At 49.0% G+C, this 24,653-nt stretch overlaps 1 protein-coding gene across 1 annotated transcript in view; it reads left to right on the forward strand.

Annotated features, from left to right (window-relative positions):
• Evc2 (EvC ciliary complex subunit 2) overlaps positions 1-24,653 on the forward strand; it is an 84,407-nt gene that overhangs the window by 3,495 nt on the left and 56,259 nt on the right. Inside the window, exons 2-7 of the mRNA XM_051164847.1 lie at positions 3,824-3,886; positions 5,161-5,347; positions 8,616-8,725; positions 9,425-9,478; positions 17,990-18,124; positions 20,181-20,320. Of these exons, the coding sequence (XP_051020804.1) occupies positions 3,824-3,886; positions 5,161-5,347; positions 8,616-8,725; positions 9,425-9,478; positions 17,990-18,124; positions 20,181-20,320 (689 nt within the window). The remainder of the gene's footprint in view (positions 1-3,823; positions 3,887-5,160; positions 5,348-8,615; positions 8,726-9,424; positions 9,479-17,989; positions 18,125-20,180; positions 20,321-24,653) is intronic.

The following is a 24,653-nucleotide window of genomic DNA, read 5'->3' on the forward strand; positions in this document are numbered from 1 at the left end:
CATTATATCCATATCTTGGATGGATCTTCCCACTCTTGACCTTGCTGACCTCCCTGTCCCATTTAGAAAAAACCCCTCTCCACTCTTCATGTGGAAGCTTGACAGTACTCCTAGAAGAAACCAAATTCCAACTATGACCTGAAAGTCTCCAGAATAATCCTTCCCACAGTCCCTCATCTCTTGTGTATGTCCTAACCATCTCTTTTCATGCACTTGGCCTCTGTGCAGTTCCTTGAAGATTCTGAGGACCTTCTTACCTTGAGGCCTTTTAACATGCTGCCCCTTTGCCTGATGGCTGCTCCTCTTTAGATTCTCATAGCCCCTCCATCCCTACTCCAGGCAGTCACTGAGCCACCTCAGAAGGCCTTCCCACACTGATCAAGAGCTGCAACTCTCAGGGGTTTGTGCACACCTGTTATTCCAGCACTTGGGACGTCAAGTTAGGAGGATCAGTTTATAGTGAATTCAAGGTTAGCCTGGGATACATGAGCCCCTGTCTCAAAAAACAAAACAAAACAAAACAAAACACCCCCTCCAAAAAGCCCCACCCTCATTATTCTTCGTTTCTGTTACCCTTTATTTCTCTCCCTACATGTGCTGGTTAGTTTTAACTAGCAAATTAAGAGTTACAGTGGAAAGATGCTCCCAGAATGTGGGGCGCACTAGATTGTGTACTGGGCACTGAGCTGTGTAAGAGTGAAGAAAGCTGGCTGAGCAGCAGCAGCAGCAGCAGCAGCAGCAGCAGCAGCAGCAGCAGCAGGTCACATGACCTGGTTCTCTGCTCTCTTGACTGTGATGCTATGTGACTAAGTGCTTGTGGTCCTGTCTTGTCTTCCCCAAAGTGACACATTGTAACCTGGAGTTCATTGTTACGTCAGATAAACCCTTCCTTCTCATGGTTTCTGTCAAGGTGTTTACCGTAGCAACAGAAATCAAAGTAGACAGTCCCTCTTACTACCTTCTAATATTATGTTTATATAGTGAAGCTATGTAAGTAGTGTATTGTATATGCACTGTATAAAATACTACAATATAAACAATGCTGTCCATAGAATGTGTTGTATATATTCTCTTTTTTTTTTTGTACTTTTCCTAAGTCCTGTGAGGATGTATTTAGTGATTTCTCAGAGCAGCTAACCTCAGGCATCTGTTGTGTGTCTTTGATACCTGCTGTCTGAATCTTGGTCTGTAGCAATCACCAGGTCTCAGTACCTTTACTTCTAGTACTGGCACTCAGTCTAACTTTCTTTGGGTGCAAGGTGGTGATTTTTTATAGTTTCCTCTGAAGAGTGTTATAGAAATGATGATAGTGATGACACAGCAGTCACAGTGACGGGAACAGCCTATGCCCTGGGTCACTGTATGCACAGTCCTGTGCTAACTGCTCTGTGTACACTGTCCAGTTTAATTCTTCAAAGTATGACAGAAAGGGTGTAATGCTTCTTCTGTCTATAGTTGAGCCTGAGGTCATGATATGTGCAATTTCAGGGAGCATGCTCAATAGGCCTGGCATCCTGAGCTTTTGCTCACACAGGCTTGGTCTCGTAGGGAAGTGCTTTGTGGACCTGAGTGGAAAAGCTCAGGACTAAGCAGCATTCGTCCATCTACCTGGTTGCATTGGCTGCTAACTCCATGTGGCTGTTGAAATGTAAAATGCAGACTGTGCTTAAGGGTCCCAGTAACTGGAAGCAGCTGGAACAGCTCCATTTAAACTCAGACCTTTTGTGCAGTGACCCTGTAGCACCAGCGGGAGGTGAGAAGAAAGTGTAGGGTTGATGTTGAGAACCGGATGTTCAAGCCAGCCATTCATTAAGGTTGCCCAGGAGGGCCCGCCAGTGCTAAGCCCTGTCCCCCGGTGCTTGGGTCATGAGAATAAGACACATCAAGGCCAATTCCAACTCTGAAGGGACCTATTTTCTCTCGGCTGGAGAAGAAAATAAGTAGTGGTGCTGGTAGATATTTGGTATAGCGGTTGTCCTTGTGGCAGCATGGATGGGGCCAGATGTGGCAGGCACTGTCCAGAGGTGCCAGGAAAGTGTTTGGGGAACTGCTAGATGGGCTGAGGCCCACGTGGAGTGCAGAGTAGAGAGGAGCTTTCTGGCAAGGTCCTGCTGTTCTGAGTAAGTGGGCAGCACGGATGGGCTTGGTTTCAGGTTGCCCCAGGTACCATGCTCTGATATAAAAATGGCTTGATGAAGTTACTGCAGTTGCCAGAACAAAAGAAAGTCTCTTAACCCAAGTCAGTTTTCGAGTATGTTAGTGGGAATATTTGACTGACAGGTTGTAGCATATTCTGTGTGATGATGTTCTGAGCTTTTGTTTTGGATTGGTGAAGGCTAGAGTTCCGCCAAGTTAATACACTCCAGAGGGTTTTACCTGTTATCATAGGATATATTAGGTCAGACAGAGATGTGGGAATGAATGGCTGTTAAGGATGCTGTTGATTGCCTCAGATCATTAGAGTCTAGGCCTGCAGTATTCCCACTCTCCACAGTCAAGGACCTGCAGATGGATCAGTCAACTTTGCAGAATCCTTGGCGCAGACTGGCTTTTTTCCCCCTGAAAACGTCAGTACTATGTGTCACTGGGGTGGTGTGTGTGTGTGTGTGTGTGTGTGTGTGTGTGTGTGCGCGCGCACACGCGTGTGCACAGATAGGGAAAGCTGTCCTGATTAAAGTCCTAGACAGGAAGGAACAAGGTAACGTGAACTGGAGGAAAGGCCACCCATGTTCTAAAGTGGCAAAGAGCTTGTCTGAATTACGTTACGTCCTGACTTTTGATTGTGGCCTCTCGAGTCATCTCCAAGATGACTTCATCCCAGCCTTCCCTCCACCTCATCTCGGAGCCTATTACAGCCCAATCCATACCTGTTACTCAGCTCAAAGCCTCATTAAAGCTTTCAGTGATTCATCGCAGCCGCTTACAGTGACTCCTTCTTGCTAAGTCACCTAGACTCAGGTATTTTGTTACAGTCGCATGAGAGGACTCAGACACTCACCTGCTGGAAGCTACCAAAACTAGACCCTGCCTTGGGTCCACCCAGCCCTGGTATCTACCCTCTTTCTCCAGCGCATAGCAAACAACAAACAGAGGGTGTGAGAGCAGCACTAGTCAGGATCATTATCAGGCACAAAGTTACCCTGGTTTAGGAGCCAAGTGTGGATGGAAGAGAGGATCAAAATGAGGTCTGCTCAGATGAGTATTTGGTATGTATAGCACAGGATCTGGTACCCGAGGGGATCCATCCAGTGTTGGCTTCATCATCATCATCACCACCACCACCATCATCACCTTCATCACCATCATCACCACCACCACATGGTGGGAAGAGCTGGAACCTTCTAGGCCCCAGTGGAGAGTATAGGGATTCAACTGGACTTAGCTGGAACCAGATTTCACCCCTTGATTCAGCTAAGCAAGCTTCCGGGAGGTTTTGAGATGGTCACTTTTTAGAGAGGGATTTGACACTAGAGAGGCTGAGTGATGTGTCCAAGGACACTTGGTAAGTAAATGGTTATACTAGAACTCAGCCTTCTGGACTCTGTATCCTGGTTTTATCTCCCAGGCTGATAACTGTCTGGATCTGGCCCAGCCCAAGAGTGAGCTGGGATTCACATCGCGACTCCCTTTTCCTCCCAGGCTTTGATTCATGATCCTTTAACACAGTTTAAATGAAATATTTCAAGTTCCTGAAAGCTGGGATCAGCAGAAATAATCCCTGCGGTGTCCTTTAAAGAGTTTCTCATCTTACATTTACGTCGGACAGGTAGAACATGAAGTTTTTCTCACTTTCTAATGATTTTTTTTTTATGTTTTATTGTAGTATAGAGATATTTCAAGAGAAAGTTCCTCTGAGAATGGACTGGTATTTCAAAAATGCTCACTGGTAAGTTTCCAGGGGAGAAAATAATTGGATTTTGCCCAAAGCTCTGAGCACATCATGTATTTAGGAACTGGCAAACAGTGGGTCTGTGTGCTCACCTTGACATCTGGGCAATGAAGAAAGAACAGGAGGCCCGAGATCACGTGGTCTCACTATGCTTACTGGGGCCTTTTGGTTTTAAGTCATTGTTAGTAAAAACTTGGTGGTCACTTAGAGCAGGGTGAAAGTGTGCTATGTTTATCCGACACGATGAACAGTGATATGGTGTATGAGTGTGGGGAGGTGTTAGTGTGTGTATGTTTTTGTATGTTTGTGTAGGTGTATGTATGTAGGTATATATATATGCATGTTTGTGTGTGTAGGTGTGTGTGTAGGTGTGTGTGTAGGTGTGTTTGTGTGTATATGGGTGTGTGTAGGTATGTGTATTTCTATGTGTACGTGTTTGTGTAAGTATGTGCGTGTGTTTGTGTAGATGTGTGTGTAAGTATGTGTGTGTAGTTGTGTGTATGTATGTTTGTATGTGTAGGTGTGTGTATGTGCATGTGTGTGTGTGTGTGTGTGTGTGTGTGTGTGTGTGTGTGTATGCATGTGCATAGAGGCCAGAAGCTGGTGTCATGTGGCATCCTTAATCAGTTGTCACCTTGAATGCTGAGAGGGCATCTCTTTCTTAAACCAGAGCTTACCACGGCAGCTAGTCTAGCTAGCCAGCTTGCTCCAGGGTCTGGTCTCTTTTTGGCATTTACCTGAGTTCTGAGGATCCGGACTCCAGTGTCCTCTCTTGCACCTCTAATGACCCACTTGAGCCATCTCCCCAGCTCCTGGATAGTGCTTTCTGACAATTCTGTGAACTGAGGCCAGAGCTTTAATGGCCAGGCCTTCGGGGTGAGGGGCTCCAGATTCAAACACAGCAAGTCACACATATGGTGGAGCAGAGCCTGGGTGGAGTAGACCAGCCTGGAGGAGGGAGCCCACTGGACAGCAAATGGCCCCCAGAGATCTGGCTGTGGAGTCAGAGCCGCATCTTCAGTGACCCCGGCTGAGCTTTCAGCACTCAGGAGATTTCTTTGTAGGGATGACTTCACTGCATCTCAGGGCACTGGTTTCTCTGAAAGTGTCTTTAAGTCAGCTTGACAAGTGAGGGTCCACACCTTCCCCCCTTCTCATGTCAGGTGGAGCCTGATAGAGCATGGGAACCTGTGTGAGGCTCAGGCTTGTGGGTCATCGTAGGAAGCCAGACCAACTGGGGGCTGCCCTTGCTCACTTTTCCCCTGTCCTAGGTGTCTGGGCAGAGTGAGTCACGGGTTATGCACGTGCAGCTGTCAGTGAACAACACCAGGACGCCCATGTCAGCCAACCTTTCGGACCTGGTTGTGGTAGACAAGATCACCGGCCTCACTGTGAAGGAATCGGCTGGAAATAAGACTCAGGACGGAATCCAGACTTTCAGAAAGAGGTTTCTGCCAGGTAACCACTGCCGCTTCAGGCCACTGTGAGATGAGTGTTAGAATGAGTTCCTGCATCTCCCTTGGGGAAGGCCACCACAGAGCTAGCCTATTGTGGCAAGACAGGAGCATCCCCTCCCCCCGCCCGCCCAAATCTCCAGTGTCTCCTGCTAAAACTATGGATTTCCTATTTGATTTAGACAGAGATAAGGATTGGGAAATAAGTGTCAGGTATTTTTAAAATACAGTCTCAGTTTTATTTTAATCAGCTTCAGTTGGATACAATGGTAGATGTGTGCATTAGAGTGAATCGGTGGCCCATCAGTAGTTCATAGTGACTCTTCACCCTGTTGACCAGAATTACTGCCGGTCAGGAAGATGAGAAGATAGACAAAGGCAAAGGTGGATTGCCATCAGTCGCAGCAACACAATCACAAAATAGTTAGACATGGCTATCCATGAGTAAGCATGTTGTTCATTGTGTGCTATTAGGTTTCCACTGCTGAGCGTGGTGGCGCATGCCTTTAATCCCAGCACTCAGGAGGCAGAGGCAGGCAGATTGCTGTGAGTTCAAGGCCAGCCTGGCCTACAAAGTGAGCCCAGGACAGTCAAGGCTACACAGTGAAACCCTGTCTCAGAAAACCAAAAAACCAAAAAACCAAAAACCCCCCCCCCCCAAAAAAAAGAAAAAAGATTTCCACTACTGTAACAAAATCTGGGCTGAATGTCTCCTAAAGGAGAAAGGTTCATTTTGGCTCATAGTTCTAGATGCTTCAGGCCCCATTGCTTTGGGCCTATGGTGATATAACATGACAGTAACATATGATGGCGTAGAGCGGTTTACCTTATTGTGGAAAGAAGATAGCAAATGGAGTTTGGGGATCCCTTCGGAGGATAGACCCTGTTGCCTAGAAACCGTGTGTCTTTGAACAGTTCATCCATCTTCCTGCCAATGCTAGTGCCACGGACCTGGGAGCAGGCCTTCAACACGTAGGCCTTTGGGCACAATCCAGAGCCAAAGGGTCGTTTATAGTGTGGACTGCTGGCTTCCACAGGGTCTTCCTCAGTTGACCTATCCCTGATTAACTAACCAACTTCAGAGCTATCCTTTCCCCTACGAGGTTGGAGACTCCTTTCTTGTTGGGAAACATCTCCTGTGCAAAGGAAGAAACTGAGGCTGGAGTGGGTAGGGAGATGCCCAGGGCCATGGGCAGCAGCCATGCTGAGATGGAAGCAGGTGCCCTGAGCCTTATTAGCCTGGGTACCGGCTACATCCTGCAGTTCTTCATCTGCCCATACCCACTCTGCTGTGTGGCCCACACTGCTCAGCATTGCTCACCTTCCCCTTGAGCCTGGATGGGCTCTTCTAATCTTCTTTAACACAGTTCTATTGACAGAAGCTAGTGGAGCAATCTACAGCTAGTGACCTGTTTGGTAGCTCTGGTTTAAAAGAGGTTCTAAAATGTTCATATCCCAGCTAAGCCACCCCCAGGGCTATCTTTTCAAAGATTCAGAAACAAATCTCCACATTGATTCTTAGGCTGGAGTTCAGAGAATGGCACAAGGGCTGTGTGTGGGCAGAGAACAGGCAGTCTGGGATTCTCCTGGCCTGAGCAGCCTGGACTTCATAGGTCTGTGTGCCTCAGAGCATGGCTATAGTGACATGCATGAGCTCATGTGTCATGGCTGTTAGTCTAGTCAGGAGTTGGTATTGGCTTTCTTTTCTTTTTACTGCCCTACTGTCTACCTCTTCCTTTCCAGTATCTTTCATGGTTCTCGCTCCTGTTGGGTCATGCCTGTTCTGACACTGTCCGTCAGACAGTCTTGGGAGGTCCCTCTGTCCTGCTCAGAACATAACACACCTCTATTCCATGAGAATCGGTCTTAAGGTTACCATTCCTGGGAGTTCTACTTGATTCCAACTGCAAGCCCTCCCCCTGCCTCCAATCTCCCACAGGGACCCATCTCTTAAATGTCCCTACTCTAGCCATGCCTCACCCTAGGTACTAACTAAATCCTACTCCACCACATGGGGAACACGTGTCCTTCCCTACACCAAGGATGGTGACACCCACTGGGAGAGGTCAGGGTCATAGTGATGGAGAGGGATATCTACACAGCCCAGCCTGGCCTGTGGGAAGTGCCCCAGGGTTGGTGGGCATCGTGCTCTCTTTCCATTCTTGGGGACGTATTCTCCTGTTTATTCCAGGCCTTTGTTCTGCCCAGGAAGCTGTGTTCCCTGAGGCCAAAGTCCAGCTCACCTGTTCCCGAGCTCACTACACTGGCACGCAATACTGACTTTCAAGTTAGGAGACAGGCGACCCATTCACCCAATGAATGACTCTAAAATCAAATGGCCAGTCAGACTCTAGTTTGTTCCCTCTCTGACTCCTTTACCATCATCATCCTTTGACACCCCCCTTCCCCGTGCCCCCCTGAAATGAGGTTTCTCTGTGTAATAGCCCTGGCAGTCCTGGAACTCTCTTTGTAGATCAGGCTGTCCTCGAACTCACAGAGATCTGCCTGCCTATGCCAAGTGGTGGGATTAAAGGCATGTGCCATCATGCCCAGCTCCCTGCCCCTCCCCCCTTTTCAAAAGTGTGGTTTAGCTGGTCTGGGAGCTATGTGGTTTTTACCTACCACCTGGCTGGTCTAAGTCACAGTGTCTCCTGCACACTGCCAAAGGGAGCAGGTTCTATGTGTTAAACTTCGGCACCCTCTTGGGACATGGGCAGGAATGTTCTGGATGTATAACTACAATCTGGGGAGGTGGCAGCAACTGCCTTCTCCTTCTCAGTATCTTAGCTTTTGTCCTTGTAAGAAAGCCATGCGGACATGGTGATTTTTCTAGACAAACTGCTTCCCAGGCTCCAGGCTCTTCTTGCCTGCTTTCTACACAGTGGTCTTGCTGTCTCTAAGTTAAGCGTAGTGTTTCAGCTCTGCCATTCACTTGAGGGGCTGGAACCCTGCAGGAGCTGAGAGTCCTGCTATCTGTGGGCAGTGCGCTGGGAGAACTCAGATGAGTGTGCTACAGAGCGAGAAAGGGGCCAGAGAGCCCAGCCCTGCTTCCAGCAGCTTGTGCCTGCTTCTGGCTGGGAGGCTTAGAGCAAATTCTAATGTACTCTGCCCACTGGACCACTCCCAGAATCCCCTGAAGTGTAGAAATCCAGCTGTGGCAATGTATAGGGCTACCAGGGTCAGGGCTGTTGCCAAGGCCGTGGGGGTGGGGGTGTGGCTTGGTGTGGGGAGGCCTTCCTCCTTCTTGACCTGCCCTTGCTCTCTCTGAGCAGTAGGAGAGTGCTACTCTGTCAGCTACATGGCCTCACTGGACCCCACAGCCCTTGGGACTAGAGGAAACCTGGACCTTCCCGCCCTGCTCATCTTTCAGAACCCCTCACAGGTAACCCTGTCACCCTCACTTGGCCATGCCACTGCCTTGGATGGGTGCTTGGGGATACTGACCACAAGGCACAGGGGCAGGCCTCCCTCCCTCCCTCCCTCCCTCCCTCCCTCCCTCCCTCCCTCCCTCCTTTCCTCCCTCCCTCCCTCCCTTCCTCCCTTCTTTCCTCCCTCCCTCCCTTTCTCCCTCCCTCCCTTTCTCCCTCCCTCCCTTCCTTTCTTCTCTACCTCCTTCAGTTCCCTCTCCTTCCTCCCTTCCCTGGGCGATGTCACCTGCTGACAAGGGCAGCTTCCCTGATAAAAGCCTTCTTCCCGTCCTTTCTCTTCCGTGTCCAATGTTAATTAGCTTCACTTTCTAGCCACCTTTGAGTTCTATGTGGCTCCAATTTCACAGATGAGACAGCTGAGGCAAATGCAGATGAATACGTTGCCTGAGTTTAGACTGGCTGCACTGCTCCCACCCTGTTCACCACAGAGAGCTGTGTACCTTCTCAGCCCTCGGGACATGGGTTTGGGTTGCTACAGTCTTCTGTAGAGAAGCCGAAGTTCCAGCCCCACTGTCTCCTGAAGAGTCTTTAGGAGGCAGACAAACCCCACCTTACCCGGAAGCCAGGGGCCAGTTACCATTGGATTTAGGTATGTGGGTTGGACATGGGTCAGACTCCACATGACGGAAGCATTTCTTCTCTCTTTTTCCCAGAACAGAACTCAGATGAGAGCCCACTTTACCATCACAGTGGAAGAACAGATAACGGTAAGACAATGTTCAGGTCCATCCTGTGCTCAAGCTCACGTAGGCTCATGCTGTGTTGATGTGTGGCCTGACCTCAGAGCCAAGGGGGGCGGTACCAGCCACGGGCCTTACATCCCTGCTATGTGGGGTCTTGGGCCCCGTGGGTCCTGAAACTGGTTCTTTTAGCAACCTTCTGGAATGATTGATCTTGAGTGCCAACTTGTTGCAATTTAGGGTCACCATGGAAACTGTATCAGTTTCTATTGCTGCAATAAAACACTGTGGCTAAGGTAGCACACAGGAGGAATTTATTTGAGCTCACTGTTCTAGAGGGATGAGAGTCCATCATGTCAGGAAGCTATGGCGGCAGGACCAAGGCGCTGAAGGATGATGTGTTCAGCCACAAACACAGAGCAGGTAGAGACAGGCTATGGGCTCTCAAAGCTCATCCCCAGTCATGTGCTTCCTCCAACAAGGCCATACCCCCAAAGGTTCCAGAATGTCCCCAAAACAGCTCCACTGCCTGGGAACCAAATTGCTCAAATACATGACCTGTGAGGAAATTGCATATTCACACCGCCATAGAAACAAACTTATGAGAACATCTTGTAGGAAGTCTCTAGATTGAGTTAACTGATGTGGGCCTAGTGTCCTGGCCCAGCTGCTGGGGACAGATTGTCTTCCCAGATTGCACCAGGACACCGAATGTGCAGGCAGTCTCCCTGTCTCGGCTATTCATTAGGAATGTGTTTCCTTTTTGCTTCACAGTGAACTTCTTCCTAGCACACACACTCATTCGCCTGTGTCTAATAGGTATGACTCACTCTGTGGGTTAGTCAGCCTTTTGCAGGGGGGAGGAGAGGGAGGGAGGGAGGGAAAGCCAGAAAGGGAGAGAGGAGAGTGAGTCCACAGGGCATATTGGCTTACATGATGATGGTGGCTGCAAAGTCCTTGCATACCAGTCCTGTGGCATAGCCCAAGTTAGAAGTTCTCAGGCCTGGGATGCTGATGCTGTGACTCATCTGAGGATGCAAGTCTGACAACCCAGTGCTCATTGGTGTGTGGCCTATAGTCTTAGGCAGAAGAATCTTGAATTCTGTGGTCATGAACCAGACAAGAAGAATGTGTCTCTGCATCAGGAGACAGACAGATAGACATATAGACAGACAGACAGACAGACAGACAGACAGACAGACAGACAGACAGACAAACAGATTCAACTTGCTCCTGGATTGGTTTCCATTCTGGGACAGCCAACTGGGTAGCACCTGAACATAATCACATGGAAAGGATCTAGGTATTGTCCACGTTCACCTACAGGTAGGGCAAATCTCGGGGACACCTGTCTATGCTCACATTCTAGGTATGTCTTTCTGTTTTGATTCGCCTGCAGTCTCTCTCAGATGCACCCAAAGTCAGGATTTTCCCTGGTGTTCCTTAACCCCATCAAGCTGTAGCCAAACTACACAGAGATGCTCTCCACCTCCTCAGCATCTCAGGGGCCAGGTCTCCTGAGCAGCTCATGAATGCTCAGTCTTGTCATCTTTGACATGGGCTTGTAAGAGAGACCCCACTATTAAATCACCTTTATTTCACAGATGGGGAAGCTGAGGTCATGCAGTTTGCCCATGATCCTATGTCTAGAGTGGCTTGTTCTCTGAGGCCACCCCTAGGCATGGTGACCCCAGAGACTCACGGTTGTCATGGCTCTGACTGGACTAGGAAAGGCTGCTTGACTGTCAGGATCTAGGATTGCTTAAAAGACACACTTCTGGGCACGCCTATGTGGGCATCTCCGGATAGGTGTGCCTGAAGGGGGAAGACCCACCCCGAGTATAGCTGCCACCCCCCCCCCCCATATGCTGGGGATAAAAAGGAGAGAACAAGCTGAACAGCAGTGTTCATCTCTCTCTGCTTTCTGCTTGTGGATGTGATGTGGCCAGCTGCCTCAAGCTCCTGCTGTCATGGTCTCCTCGCTATGGTGGACTGTAATGTGGAAGAACTCCTGCCTCCCTTATGTTGCCTTTATCAGGTGTTTTATCATAGCAAGAAGAAAAGTGGCTCATACAGCTGCACAGCCAAGTTAGCCAAGGGGAAACAGAAAATGAAGTCTAGAGAAAGTCCTCAGCGACCTTCAGGTCTTCTCCCGGGGGACTCCCCAGCAATGAGTCCTAGGAGCTTCTGTGCATGTTCTTTAGGGATTGAATGCTATACAGGTACCCTCTGCCTGACTTCAGGGGGAGGAGAAGGAGGAGGAGGAGGAGGAGGAAGAGGAGGAGTGGGGGAAGGAGGAGGCAGGTGCTCAGAGGGATCACACTGTTTGTACATGTTAAGTGAGTGGTGGGTTCTCCCCTAAATGTGGGTTCCCAGATGTTGGCTAAGGCCCAGGCTCACAGGCTAGCCTTTAGAGAAAAGAAGGACAGCAAAGTCAGGCATGTTACTCTTGCTTGCAGGATTAACAGATGGTAGTATGGCCTTTGATCCCAGGTATTCTGGTGACAAACTCCACAGCCATGCAGCGAGGCTCAGCACCTCCCAGGGGCCAAAGCCCTGCACAGAAGAGATGGAAACCAAGCCCGGGTCTAGCTTTTAGCAAGCCTGCAGTCCAGTAATGTAGTTAAATATGTAGACCACTGTTCCTTTTGTTGGTCTGAGAGCTCCAAAGGAGAGAGCCAGATCTGGTTCATTCTGTGTCCCTTTTACTGCCTCACCTGGTAGGTGACAATCAGTCAGTAAAATAGCCCTTGATTGAGTTGATTGCCCCCAATGATGATTGCCATTCAGTTGAAGAGGTGGCACATGCCCTTATGATTGTGATGAGGAACACTGTCTTAATGGATGTGCCCCGCCTTCCAAGTCTCAGCCCTCCCACAAGGAGGCTGCAGGCTCCCCCTCACCAGGTACCCTCTGGGACCTGTTCGAGGGTCTCTGTGCAGTGGAGCCATGAGGCATGTGAACGTGAGGCTCCGCAGTACTGTTGGCATAGCAGGCTTTACAACCACATGCTCTGCTTTGAATCCTGACTCTGCAATGACCGTAATTGACCGTCAGCATGTTCCAGCCTGGTTGGGCCTCAGCTTTCCCATACATAAAATGAGAACCATATCACAGGCGTCTATCCAGGCAAATGGGCTAGTCTGTGCGGAGCACAGTGTTTCTTTAAGTCTCCGTGAATCCTCAGCACTCATCGCTGGTGTCACTTTTATGTAGCAAGAGAGCAACACCAACCTGCCAGTGGTCTGTGATCAGTGAGAATGGCTGTTGTCATTACGGTGTCAGGATGAGGTGGTGTTTGTACCAGGAGAGCTGCACTGGCACTAGAAGCATAGGTGAGGCCCAATGAGGTGTTCTAGGGACTGGGGTCTGCTGTGCATAGCTTCAGGGTTAAGCTGATGTTGGCTGTAGGATGGACACAACTCCAGGTGTGACAGTGAGGCTGGCTTCTTGTCTCTGAGTGTGTTCAGGAGGTCTGCCCTGGACACTTGCAGAGGTGACAAGGTTGTACTGGGGGGAGAACCACCAATATTGTCATCAGACGGAGCAATGGAATGTGTCTGCTTGCTATGTGGTCATCGTCTGGGAGAATGTGTCGACTGCCTTATTGCCTCTTTAATTTTCCACCTCGAGCTAAAAAGCCAACCTATTAAGGAAAATAAGATCTCAAGAAAATGTCTTCTTCATTTACCACCCAGAATCTTGTCCTTCTCCACGCCCTGGTGAGGAGAGTCTCTGAGAGTGTCCCACAGTGCCAGATAAACTGCAGGTCTTGGATTCCTCCAGACCTACCAGCTGCCTGTGGACTGGGCACTAGCAGCTGGCAGACACCAGGACAGCAGGCTGCAATGCTCTCTGGGAGGGGTCCCAGGGCCCATGAAGACACACACACACAGAGTTTTGCGTCACAGCGGCCAGAGTCATTCCAAGCTCACTGCTGGCAATCCTCCTAGGGAGATAGAGAACTTAGGTGTGTGTCCATGCAGTGAGGTGGTGGCTTGTTAAGTGGAGAGAAAATAGTGTCCTGTGTGGATTTAGGGCCAAATGACTGGATCTTCTGAAAGAAGGTGAATGCTCTAATCAGGCCAAAATATAAATAAAGTAATATATAGAAAGTTAATGAGTAATAATCTGGGGTAATTTTACTTTTACTTGGAATTTTATTTTTTATTTTTTTAATAATTTATTCTTGTTACATCTCAATGGTTATCCCATCCCTTGTATCCTCCCATTCTTTCTTCCCTCCCACTTTCCCCTTACTCCTCTCCCTATGACTGTGACTATGACTTCCTCCCGCTTTATATGCTCATAGGGTATCAGGTCTCTTCTTGGAAGCCGGCTATCCTTCCTCTGAGTGCCACCAGGTCTCCCCCTCCAGGGGACATGGTCAAATATGAGGCACCAGAGTACGTGTGAAAGTCATACCCCACTCTCCACTCAACTATGGAGAATGTCCTGTCCATTGGCTAGATCTGGGTAGAGGTTTAAAGTTTACGGCGGAATTTTACTTTTAAATTTTAGTTTTACCTTTAAACTTTAGTTGGAAGTTTTACTTAAAAAAAAAAAAAAAAAAAAAAAAAAAAACAACAGCAATAAAGATTAGTGGGAAACTTGAAGAGGTATTTATATTTTATGTGTAATTATATAAATATAATTTATATTTAGAGTATATATGAAAGGCATATGTCCTAATATGTAAAGAGCATGCGTTAACTAACAAGAAGCGGAATGCCATAACAGATGGCTAGCTATGAAGTGAGAATTCTCAAACACATGGTTTTACAGGGAGCCCATGGAACCTGGTGGATGTAACACTATTGGCAAACCCACAAGGCTTTGAGTTGAGGTGGTGGTGTGCAGGCACTCATGTCATCCCTGTTGCTTTTTCTGCCACATCGCTTTCTAGCCCCCTAACCCTCGTTCTGACCTCAGTTCCACACATGACTCTAGTTGTCTTCTTTAGAACACAGATCTTCCTGAGCTCTTTCTTTAGGGGCTTCTTATGGAGGCTTCATCAGAAAAGTTAACCCTCTCGGCTCCTCCAGGGGCCACTGGGACCCTCTGTTTCCCCAGGCTTTTCTCTAAGGCATCCTTCAGAACTCAGGCCAGCTTCTCTGACTGGTCACCTCTACTCCCCAGGCGGGTGGGTTCTTTGCCCCTTGCTGGACTTCCATGGCATTTCAGCCTTAGGCTTACTACTCCCGTCAGCACTTGACACCTGTTTTTGGTTGTTGTTATTGTTTGTTTGTTTTGAGACAGGGTTTCTCTGTGTATCCCTGGCTGACCTAGACTCGCTTTATAGACCAGGCTAACCTAGAACTGCTTGCTTAGTGCTGGGATTAAAGGCGTGTGCTACCATGTCTGGTGACACCTATTTGTTGTTAAGAGACTTTTTGCCTGGAAGAGGCCTTAAGATGATCTGGCACTACATTTTCATTTTATTGGGAAAGAAGCAGGATCCTGGAAACTGGCCATGACCAGGATGCTCTACGTCTGCATGGCTGGGAGGATCCCCTGAGATGCGTGCCTGAGCCAAGCTCTGCTCTATTGGTGCATTAGCAGGTGTTATTAGTCAGGGCTCTCTGAACCAATCAAAGGAACTTACTTAAAGGGGTTTATTAGATTGATCTGCACAAGATGGTCCAGATCAGTGGTTCTCAACCTTCCTAATGCTGCAGCCCTTTAATACAGTTCCTCATATTGCAGTAAACCCCAAACATAAAATTCTTTTTGTTGCTACCTCATAACTGTAATTTTTCTATAGCTATGAGTCATAATATAAACATCTGATATGCAGGATATCTGATATTCAACCCCTGTGAAAGGGTCATTTGACCCTCCCTCCCCCAAAGGGGCCATTACCCACAGGTTGAGAACCTCTGGTCTAGATTGTTCAACAGCAGCTGTCTTCACACAGCACAGGCAGAGAACCTGGTAGTTTCTCAGCGCACCAGGCCGGATCCCTTAGTAATCCTAAAGTGGCTCCAAAGGCCTAGAGGATTCCTGGAGTGTCTCTGGTCCTCAGCCCACCCTGGAAGGGAGAAGACGCTGGGCTCCCATGTCAGTGGAGGGTGAAGGTAGCGGCAGCAGCAGTGCCAGCAGCAATAGCGTGGGTGAACATTCAAACAGGGCAGGTGAGCTCACCACCAGGGAGGCCGACTGTGAAGCTTACCCCTTCAGGTCTCCTGTTATCTGGGCTGCCACTGGAAGTAACTAACAAGACTTAGGGTGGGCCTCCCCACTTCAAATGACCTCAGATAGTCTCTGCACAGTCCCTTAGGGCTGTGCCCAGCAGTTTGTCCCCTGGTTGATTCAGATCTAGTCAAGTTGACAGCTAAGATGACATGTCACAGCAAGGCTGCATTAGGATGTGTGATGTATGATTGGCACTTTCTGCAGTCAAGCTGAACGTTCATTAATCGCTTGGAGGCTAGGAGTCTCTTTGCTGTCACTGCCACCCCTCCAGTTCACTGGGAGAAAGGGCAGCAAACCACTGTCCTGCTTGTTCCTTGGATATGGAGGCCCAGCAAAAGATTTTAAAAAATTTTTTTTTATTAATTTATTCTTGTTACATCTCAATGGTTATCCCATCCCTTGTATCCTCCCATTCTTCCCTCCCTCCCATTTTCCCCTTATTCCCCTCCTCTATGACTGTTCCTGAGAGGGATTACCTCCCCCTGTATATGCTCATAGGGTATCAAGTCTCTTCTTGGTACCTGCTGTCCTTCCTCTGAGTGCCACCAGGTCTCCCCCTCCAGGGGACATGGTCAAATGTGAGGCACCAGAGTACGTAAGAAAGTCATATCCCACTCTCCACTCAACTGTGGAGAATGTTCGGACCATTGGCTAGATCTGGGTAGGGGTTTAAAGCAAAAGATTTAAACAAAACTTGCTGAAATCTCTTCTGGGAAAGTTGTGTGTGTGTCCCCCTTTCCCCATGTTTGGGGAAGTAAGTGGGCACAGAAAGTAATATGTGTTCCCCATTTCCTGTATTTGGAGGAAATTCCTCTGTTTCCTGTGTTTGGGGGAGTAGGTGGGTATGTGTGTCCCCTGTTTCCTGTGTTTGGGGGAGTGGGTGGGCAGGATTACTGTGTAGCCACTGGACATCCTGAGATTTCTTTGCACCCAGCCTCTGCACACACAGAAAAGCTGAACAATGACATCACTCCTACCACCAGGGAGAACTACAGCTGGCGCACTAGCTTCCTGCCTTTCAAGCCTATAGATACATTTACTGCATAATTAAAACCAAACTTTCTAAACGAGCCTTCATTGTGTCTTTGCAATGCGGTATTGAATGCCTGTCCTTTCAAGTCTCCCTTGAAAGGCCGTATTGTGCAATGTCACTCCTCATAAATGCTATGAAGAATCCATCAAAGGCAAGGGTACAGCAAATGTGTGATTATCGGGGTGTGTATAACGAGCAATGATTCTTTTCAAGGGGCGGGGAGGAAAGTTAGCGTGCACTGGGGGTGGAGGTCGTCATAACCACCTCTTTTGCTTTCTGCCTAGACATCACAGCTTAGGTTGCATTGTGTCCCATATCTCTGTTGACAGTGGTTGGTGTGTGGGGGGTGGGGGGATGGATTTGGCTGTGCCATTTGTGGGGACACTTAGGAGTGATGACTTGAAAGGCTGGATCTAATGCTCTAACAGCCGCCGTTTTGGTTCCTGTCTCTCCAGTAGAGGGATTCTCTCACCCTGGTAGAGGAGTTTCTTTGGTGCCAGCCTTCCAAACAGGCGTCAGCTTTTGTATACTTTTATCCACTCTGTCACTCTGTCTTCCATCCATTTGCTGCATGAGTAGTCCTATACCCTGAGCCCTTCTCTGCTCGCAGAAGTAATGGCAGCTCAGATGCCCCGAGATGGCTCAACAGTTAAGAGCACTGACTGCTCTTCCAGAGGACCCAGGTTCAATTCCCAGTACCCTTCCTTATGGCAGCTCACAACTGTCTATAATTTCAGTTCCAGGAGCCCTGACACCCTTGTACAGATATACATACAACGCACACTAAATAAAAATAAATCAAGTTAAAAAACTGCCCCCTCCAAGACCTAGATGTTCTGACTGATGGCAGGGTGTTTCAGCTTCTGTAATATGGATTTTATATGTGTGTGCATGCATGCATGCATGCATGTGTATGAGTGAGTGTGTGCATGTGTGCATGTGTGTGGGGTAGTGTGTGTATGTTTGTGTGTGCATGTGCATACATGCGTGCACATAATAACAAAGTAGGAAATTTACTGGCATTGATATTGCATGAATCAAGTATTGTGCACTCATCGTTGCTATGTAGTTCCAGAACATTCTCATCACTCCCGATGGAGATTCTGTACCCATAAGTAGTCAGTCACACTCATTCCTTTCGTCCCAGCCCCTGGCAGGCATTCCCTTGCCTCCAGTCTCTGTGGTTAGTGGATTCTGGGTATTTCTCAGCACCTGTCTTTTGTTCTGTGCTACCTTGGGGCCATCTACCTGACTGGGGAACCAGCCAGTGGTAGCATGGGGGAACCTCAGACACCTCTCTCTCCATGCAGGTTCTGCCTAACCACGGTCTCCATGCAGCAGGCTTCATCGCAGCCTTCTTCGTCTCCCTCATGCTGACCTTGGTGGCCCTGTTCTTTCTGGCACAGGGCTGGTGTCCTCAGGGAAGCATGCTGGCCAGATGCCGGGTGAGTCTCCCCCCCCAAGGAGAGGTTTTGGTCGGCGGTGGTGTAAACTGGACATTTATTCTTCAGCCTGATGTGTCTCTACTCTGGACCACGTCAGACCCTGCCAGGGACCTAAGGATAGATGCTCACCTTTGCTTGTGCTGGGACACAAACTCATTGTTAACCGCGGGGCTGGTGATGTCTCTCAATGGTAGAGCACTTGCCTAGCTTATGCTAGGCCAATCCACAGCATGACCAGCAAATAAGCAAATTAATTAACTCATTAAGCAAAAGCTCCTAGAATAATTCCTTAAAATTTATTCTTAATGAACACACAATTGTGTGACTTTATCAGGTAGAATGTGATTAGTTTGACACATGGGGGTGCAGTGTGGAATGATCTGTTGGGCATGGCAACCTCCTCACCTCAGGCGTTCATCATTTCTTTGCATGGGGGAGAATGTATATATTCTCTTCAGTTAATGTGAAATGTGAGGCACCTTCTTGGTGACCAGGCTGCTGCCCTGTGCTATGGAGCTGCCCAGCATTTTCCTCCAGGCTACCCCAACATGGCTGCCACCTCCCAGCTTCTCCCCTGCTCCCTCCCCAACCCTGCCAACCATTGCTCTACGCTCAACCTCTAATGGATCATCTTCTTTAGAGTCCACACGTGACGGAGATCAGTCCCTGGCTTGTTTCAGATGTAACGTTGTCCTGGCCCATCCACATTTTGACAGTGTAGTGAGTTGAATGAGAACAGCCTCCAGAGGCTCATCTATCTGGCTGCTTGGTCTCCAGTTACTGGAACTGAGGAGGTATCTCTCTGGGGATGGGCTTGGAGGTTATAAAGAGCCCACACCAGGCCCAGTCACTACCCCAACCCCACCCCACCCTGTCTGTGGATCCGGATGTAAAGGTCTCAGCTACTTGCTCCAGCATCATGCCAATCTGCTTCCCACTATGATGGTCATGGACCAACCCTCTCAAACTGTAAGCAAGCTCCCAGTCAAATGCTTTCTTTTTAAGTTGCCTCCATCATGATGTCTCTTCACAGCAATAGAACAGTAACTGAGACAGGATGGCGTCTCTTCACGGCTACCTTATATTCCATCATGTGTTTATGTATGATGAACACTTAAGCCGATTTCCTGTTTGGCTGATGGATGATTTACATGTGGCTAGGTGTAAGAGCCTTACACCTGACTTTACTCTATGCATCGGTTTTGTGATTTCCATGCAATTCACTGCAACAGGGTCAGCCTCCCATGGTCATACCCCTAAAGCAAAGCGCCTCCTCCCAGGAAGCCTGCCAGTACTTCCTTAGTCAGGGGTGAGGGTTCAGGCGCCCCTCTTTCCTCTGTGGTGGAATATTGACCAGCTTGATCTTGTGCAGGTTTTGTGCAGGCAACCACAGCTGCTGGAAATTTGTAAGTGCAGTGGTCTGGCCATTTCCAGAAAATACTGTCTCACCTGGTCCTCTTGACCTCTGCCTGCGTCTCCACCCTGCTCTCCCTCCCTGCCCCCCTACCCCAACCCCACACCCCAACCTATGTGCCGTGCTTGTTCATGTGTGTGCATGACTTCTCCTCCTCAGGAGCCTCCCATCTTGTTTTTGTTTTTGAGGTTGGATTTCTCATTAACCCAGAACTCACCAGTTAGGTTACGCTGGCTGGCTGTCAGCCCCAGGGCTCTGCCTGGCTCTGCTTCTGTACCCGACTTTCTAAAACTGTGGGACTCGGACTCAAGACTTCACATTTGAGTGGCATGCACGTTCCTGACTGAGCTATCCCTAAGCACCATGCACCCCCATTCTCCTACTCCCACCAACCCCCCCAATCCCTCCCCTCCAGCTCAGTAGCAGAGCACATATGGTGATGTCTTTACATATCTTTGTTTTATCTACTCAACACCCTTGTGTGTGGCTGTTGAAATCAGCATCCTTTTCATTTGGTGAGACAGTTGGAGGCTCTGACTTGGACAGGGGCTGGTCTGAGGTGGGAGGAGGCCAGCCTCTCTGACTGCAGAGCCCTGCCTTCCCTCCCAGCATGCCAACTCAGCTGTCTCTCCACCTTTACAGGCTCAGCACCTTCAGAACAAGCTGGAGCCCTCGCCCTTCGCCTCTGCTAATGGTGTGAGCCAGGATCTCTCCCTCAGTGACCAAGTGATTGACATCCTGACTTCTGAGGACCCCGGGAACATGCTTCAAGCCCTAGAAGAGTAAGGGTCCTCAGTCATGTCTGCTCTCAGGAGGTGATGTTGGGGGACAGCGGGCATGGGGTGTCCTTTTCGTGTTCACGTGGCCATCCATTCATCACTTGGTGGTGAGAAAGAAGTATTGCTGGGCACCGAGTCCTATTGGGCCAGCTGGATGCAGAAGGAGGAGTCACTTGCGGGGCCCTGGAAATGCTCCCTAGAGGAGGTGATGTCTTGCTTGTGTTTGATATTGATGGAGAAGCTTGCAGGTGGAGTGGGGGTGAATACTTCAGGAAGAAGGAAGAAGGGAAAACGTAGGATAGGGAGGAGCCAGAGGGTATTTGTGAAATCTTAGCAGGAGAGAGTGCTAGGTGTTTGTTTATTGAATACAGAAAACAGGCTAGCCCAGGTGCCCACCTTGTCTTGCTGGGTGGAACTTTTTTGTTGTTGTTGTTGCTGAAGGCTTGCACTGGGCTGTCTTCACTCTGCCAAACCCTGGATGAAAAGGATGCAAACTAACTGACAGGTCTTCAGTTACAACTCAGGGTGGGGATGCTGTTTTCCACTTACACGAGGACTTTGGATGTCTGAAAGCCCTTCCATAGGGGCTGCTAGTAGTCCATAGGGCTCCTAGTCGAAGCTGGTGCAGCTTTATAACCCCAGAGCTGGGGAGGTGGAGACAGACAGATCACCATGGCTCACTGGCCAGCCAGGCTAGTGTAACCAGTGAGCTCTAGACCAGTGAGAGGCACTGTCTCTTAAAGCACAGTAGAAGGTTCCTGTAAAACGACAGCTGAGGCTGTTCTCTGGTACACACACACACACACACACACACACACACACACACACACACACACACTGGTCTACAGCACATGCACGCACACACATGCATACACACACACTGGTCTACACACACACACACACACACACACACTGGTATACACACACATGCTTGCATACACATGTACATACACACACACTAGTCTACACACACACACAGACTGGTCTCCACACACACTGCACATACACAAACATCAGTCTACACGCACTCATACGCACATGTCACACACACATTTGTCTACACGTACACACACACAATCACAGGAAACAGCACTAATCAGGGAAGGGCTTAGAAGCAGAGCCAATCAAGCAGTGCCAAGCCTGTGTCCCCGGGTCTCGGAACCTGTTTCCTATGGCACATAGAGTGGGTCTAAGGTAGAGCAGTTTGCTTATAACTCCTCCTAGGACAAAAGCTGTACTGAGCCTGACTCATAGTGCTTTTAAAGGTACTTGTCCTTGGCAGTGGGAATTCTGCTGTACTTGGGGGGCGGGGCACTCATGTCTTGCTCAGGCCTGGAGCCTTGGGTGCACACGACCCACCTCACATGACGGTGGGGCTCAGGCCTCCATCCATTTCTGGCTTTCAGAGTAGTGTGCTTGGCTTGGGTAATTAGGCTTTGTACAGCTGTTTGGAAGATCTTCTTCATTTTTGCTCAGCTCTCTAATTGGAATGCCAAGGGTGGCAATTAAAATTTGCCACCCTGTCTTAGGAAGGCAGAGACGGGTGGGCAGCTGGCAGGCAAGCTCCTGGGAGGAGCTCTAAAACACCACCTCATATATTGTGATATGAACACAAGCAATTATCAAAGCATTTCTTAGCCAAAAGTCAGGGTTTTTTCCCCCTCTTAAATATGAAAATGGATTGTTGAGTGGAATGATTTGATTTGGGCAATTGACAGCTGGGTGTTTAATTTGCACACATGCGGGGCTTTGCACTCTTCTGACCTAATGTCGCAGGCCTCTTAGGCAGGAGCGTGGTCACCCTCTGCCTTTGATTGCAGATGCGAAGGGTTTAAGGAGCCCAGCCTTCCTCTATGCCCATCACAGGTGTTGCAACTTGCTTATTCTGATACTGCAGTGTCGACTTTATTGGTGACTCTCAGGCTCTGGAACCTTCTCTTTGTTTCACCTTGGTTGCTGAACTTATCTTGTCTGAAGAGTGCTTCACATTGATCAGCAAATGTGGGCTCATCCCAAGACTGAAATCCATCCCATCTTCTCCCAGTGCCTCATCCTGCTTCCCCAGCTCAGTCTTAAAAATAAGTTTTATTATTATGGGTGACCTGCCTGCATGTGTGTCTGGTTCCCACAGAGGCCAGAAGATGTTGGATCCCATGGCACTGGAGTTGATGATGGGCGTCCTCTTGAAGAGCAGTCAGTGGCCTTAACCTCTGAGCGATCTCTCCATTCACTCCCACCCCCAGCCCCAGCTCAATCTTAAAACTGTGTTTCAGCCTCAGTAGTTGGACAGCAGCCTGCCTGCCTGTCTGTCTGCTTGCATGCCTATTTGCCTTCCTTCCTTCCTTCCTTCTTCCTTCCCTCCCTCCTTCCCCTTTCCTTCCCACCCTCCCTCCCACCCTCCCTCCCTTCTAGAATTGTCAGTTACCTTTTATCTATTATGTTGACCTCTAGTAAGGGTTAGGAGCCCCCACAAAGGAAATATCAGGGGCTTAGATTGCATGGAAATCAGTCTCTCATGGGCTTTCTACTAAAAATAGCCCTTTTCTCTAGTAAGTCATTTATCCTGCCTACAATTCTCACCAGAGGTCTAGCTGGGATTCTCACTGTGCAAACAGGTGTCTTAATTGTTGCCACGTTTCCAAGACTAGGCGGCACTGTGCCCTTTTCTTGCTGCTGACTTTACTGCTAACAGAGAATGCCCTGGGCTTGCTCGCATGTTCTGCTCTGCGTCGTTTATTCACAGGCTAGCTCTCACAGAGAGGATGGGAAAGCGGTTTTTATCCTCTGTGCTCTTTGGTTTTTATCAGGCTCCCTGACTGGTCACGGTGGAATTGAGCTTGGTCCCAGCACATGCTGCTACGAGGAAGAGAAACTAGGCAGGCTTGGCTGATCACAGTAGGTTCTAGAAGCATACCATGCTTCTAGAAATTTAGCTCTACCTTACTGGAAGCCTGGTCACATCAAGCATCTGGCATCATATGAAATTCTCACTGCCACTCAGTTTTCAGATGAGGGACCTGCCGTTCGGAGAGGCCCACTGGTTTGCATGAGGTCCTGTGGGTGGGAATGGACTTGCACCCAGGCTAGAGTGTTTTCAGAGCCCCCGTGCTGCTGAAGAACGGCCCCTTATAAATACTGATTGCAGATGCTGCCGAGACAGAGAGCACAAGGGAGGAAGAAGTTCAGAGGTGCGTTTCTTTCTCTGCTATCTCACTGGCGGCTCTGAGCTGCCATTGCAGTCCCTGTGCAGTCTGCAGGTTGTTTTGTATGCAGTAGGTGTGTACAGAATATTTGTTGTGCTGGAAGTGTAAATACACACACTTCGGTTAGTTTGTTTTATGCTGACCATATGGTACTTTTATTCTTACAATACCCATCTTTTTTATTCTTTCAGGCACTCTGCAAAGCAGTGCCTGTGGTCCTCTTGTGTGAAAGCCCACAACCCAGGAAGATGGAGCCACTCATTTGTTGGCTTCTTTGGGTCATTTATTCCTTGGGGGGTTGTTTCTTCATGCTTGAAGCACTTTTAAAAAATTAATCAATTGACCAGTATTTTAAGCAGATCCTGGCTGAGCTCCTGTTCTGTGCTCGGCATAGTGGTGGGCGCTGCCTGGATACTGGTTTTTTTTTTTTTTCTGTGTACATGGGCAGAATACAAATACTTTGGTGTGGGGATTCAAGGCCCCTCCTTCTAGTTGTCCTCCTCCCCCCATCCTCCTCCTCCCTATCCTCCTCCCCATCCTCCTCCTCCCTATCCTCCTCCTCCCTATCCTCCTCCTCCCCATCCTCCTCCTCCCTATCCTCCTCCTTCCATCCTCCTCCTCCCTATCCTCCTCCTCCCCATCCTCCTCCTCCCTATCCTCCTCCTCCCATCTTCCTCCCCCATCCTCCTCCTCCCTATCCTTCTCCTTCTTGAAGACTGGGTCTCATGTAACCCAGGCTAGCCTCAGAACTTGCTATGTGACCAAAGATGAACATGAACTATTGGTCCTCCAGTGCAGGGATTACAGAAGTGCACCACCACATCTGGGATGTTCTTCTGAGGCCCAGGAGTACTTCTGAGAGAAGACCCACTAAGCTGAGTGCTGGTGGCAGCACATACTAGAGGTGGGATGGGGTCTGGGTACCTGAGCGTCAGAAAGAATAGGTCAGAGTAGCAGCTGCAATGGCACAGTAGATTGGAGGGTCGCACAGAGGTAGGAAAATGTCTCTCTGTAGCAGGAGCTCCTCCGTGTATCCCCAAACTACTTTTCTTCATAGCATCCCTGGCTGCAAGAAGTGACTACACATGCAGGAGAGAATATGGGAGAGAGAGAGGAGAGAAGAGGAAGAGGGG

Source organism: Acomys russatus, chromosome 22 (assembly GCF_903995435.1).
Source record: "Acomys russatus chromosome 22, mAcoRus1.1, whole genome shotgun sequence".
Taxonomy (NCBI): domain Eukaryota; kingdom Metazoa; phylum Chordata; class Mammalia; order Rodentia; family Muridae; genus Acomys; species Acomys russatus.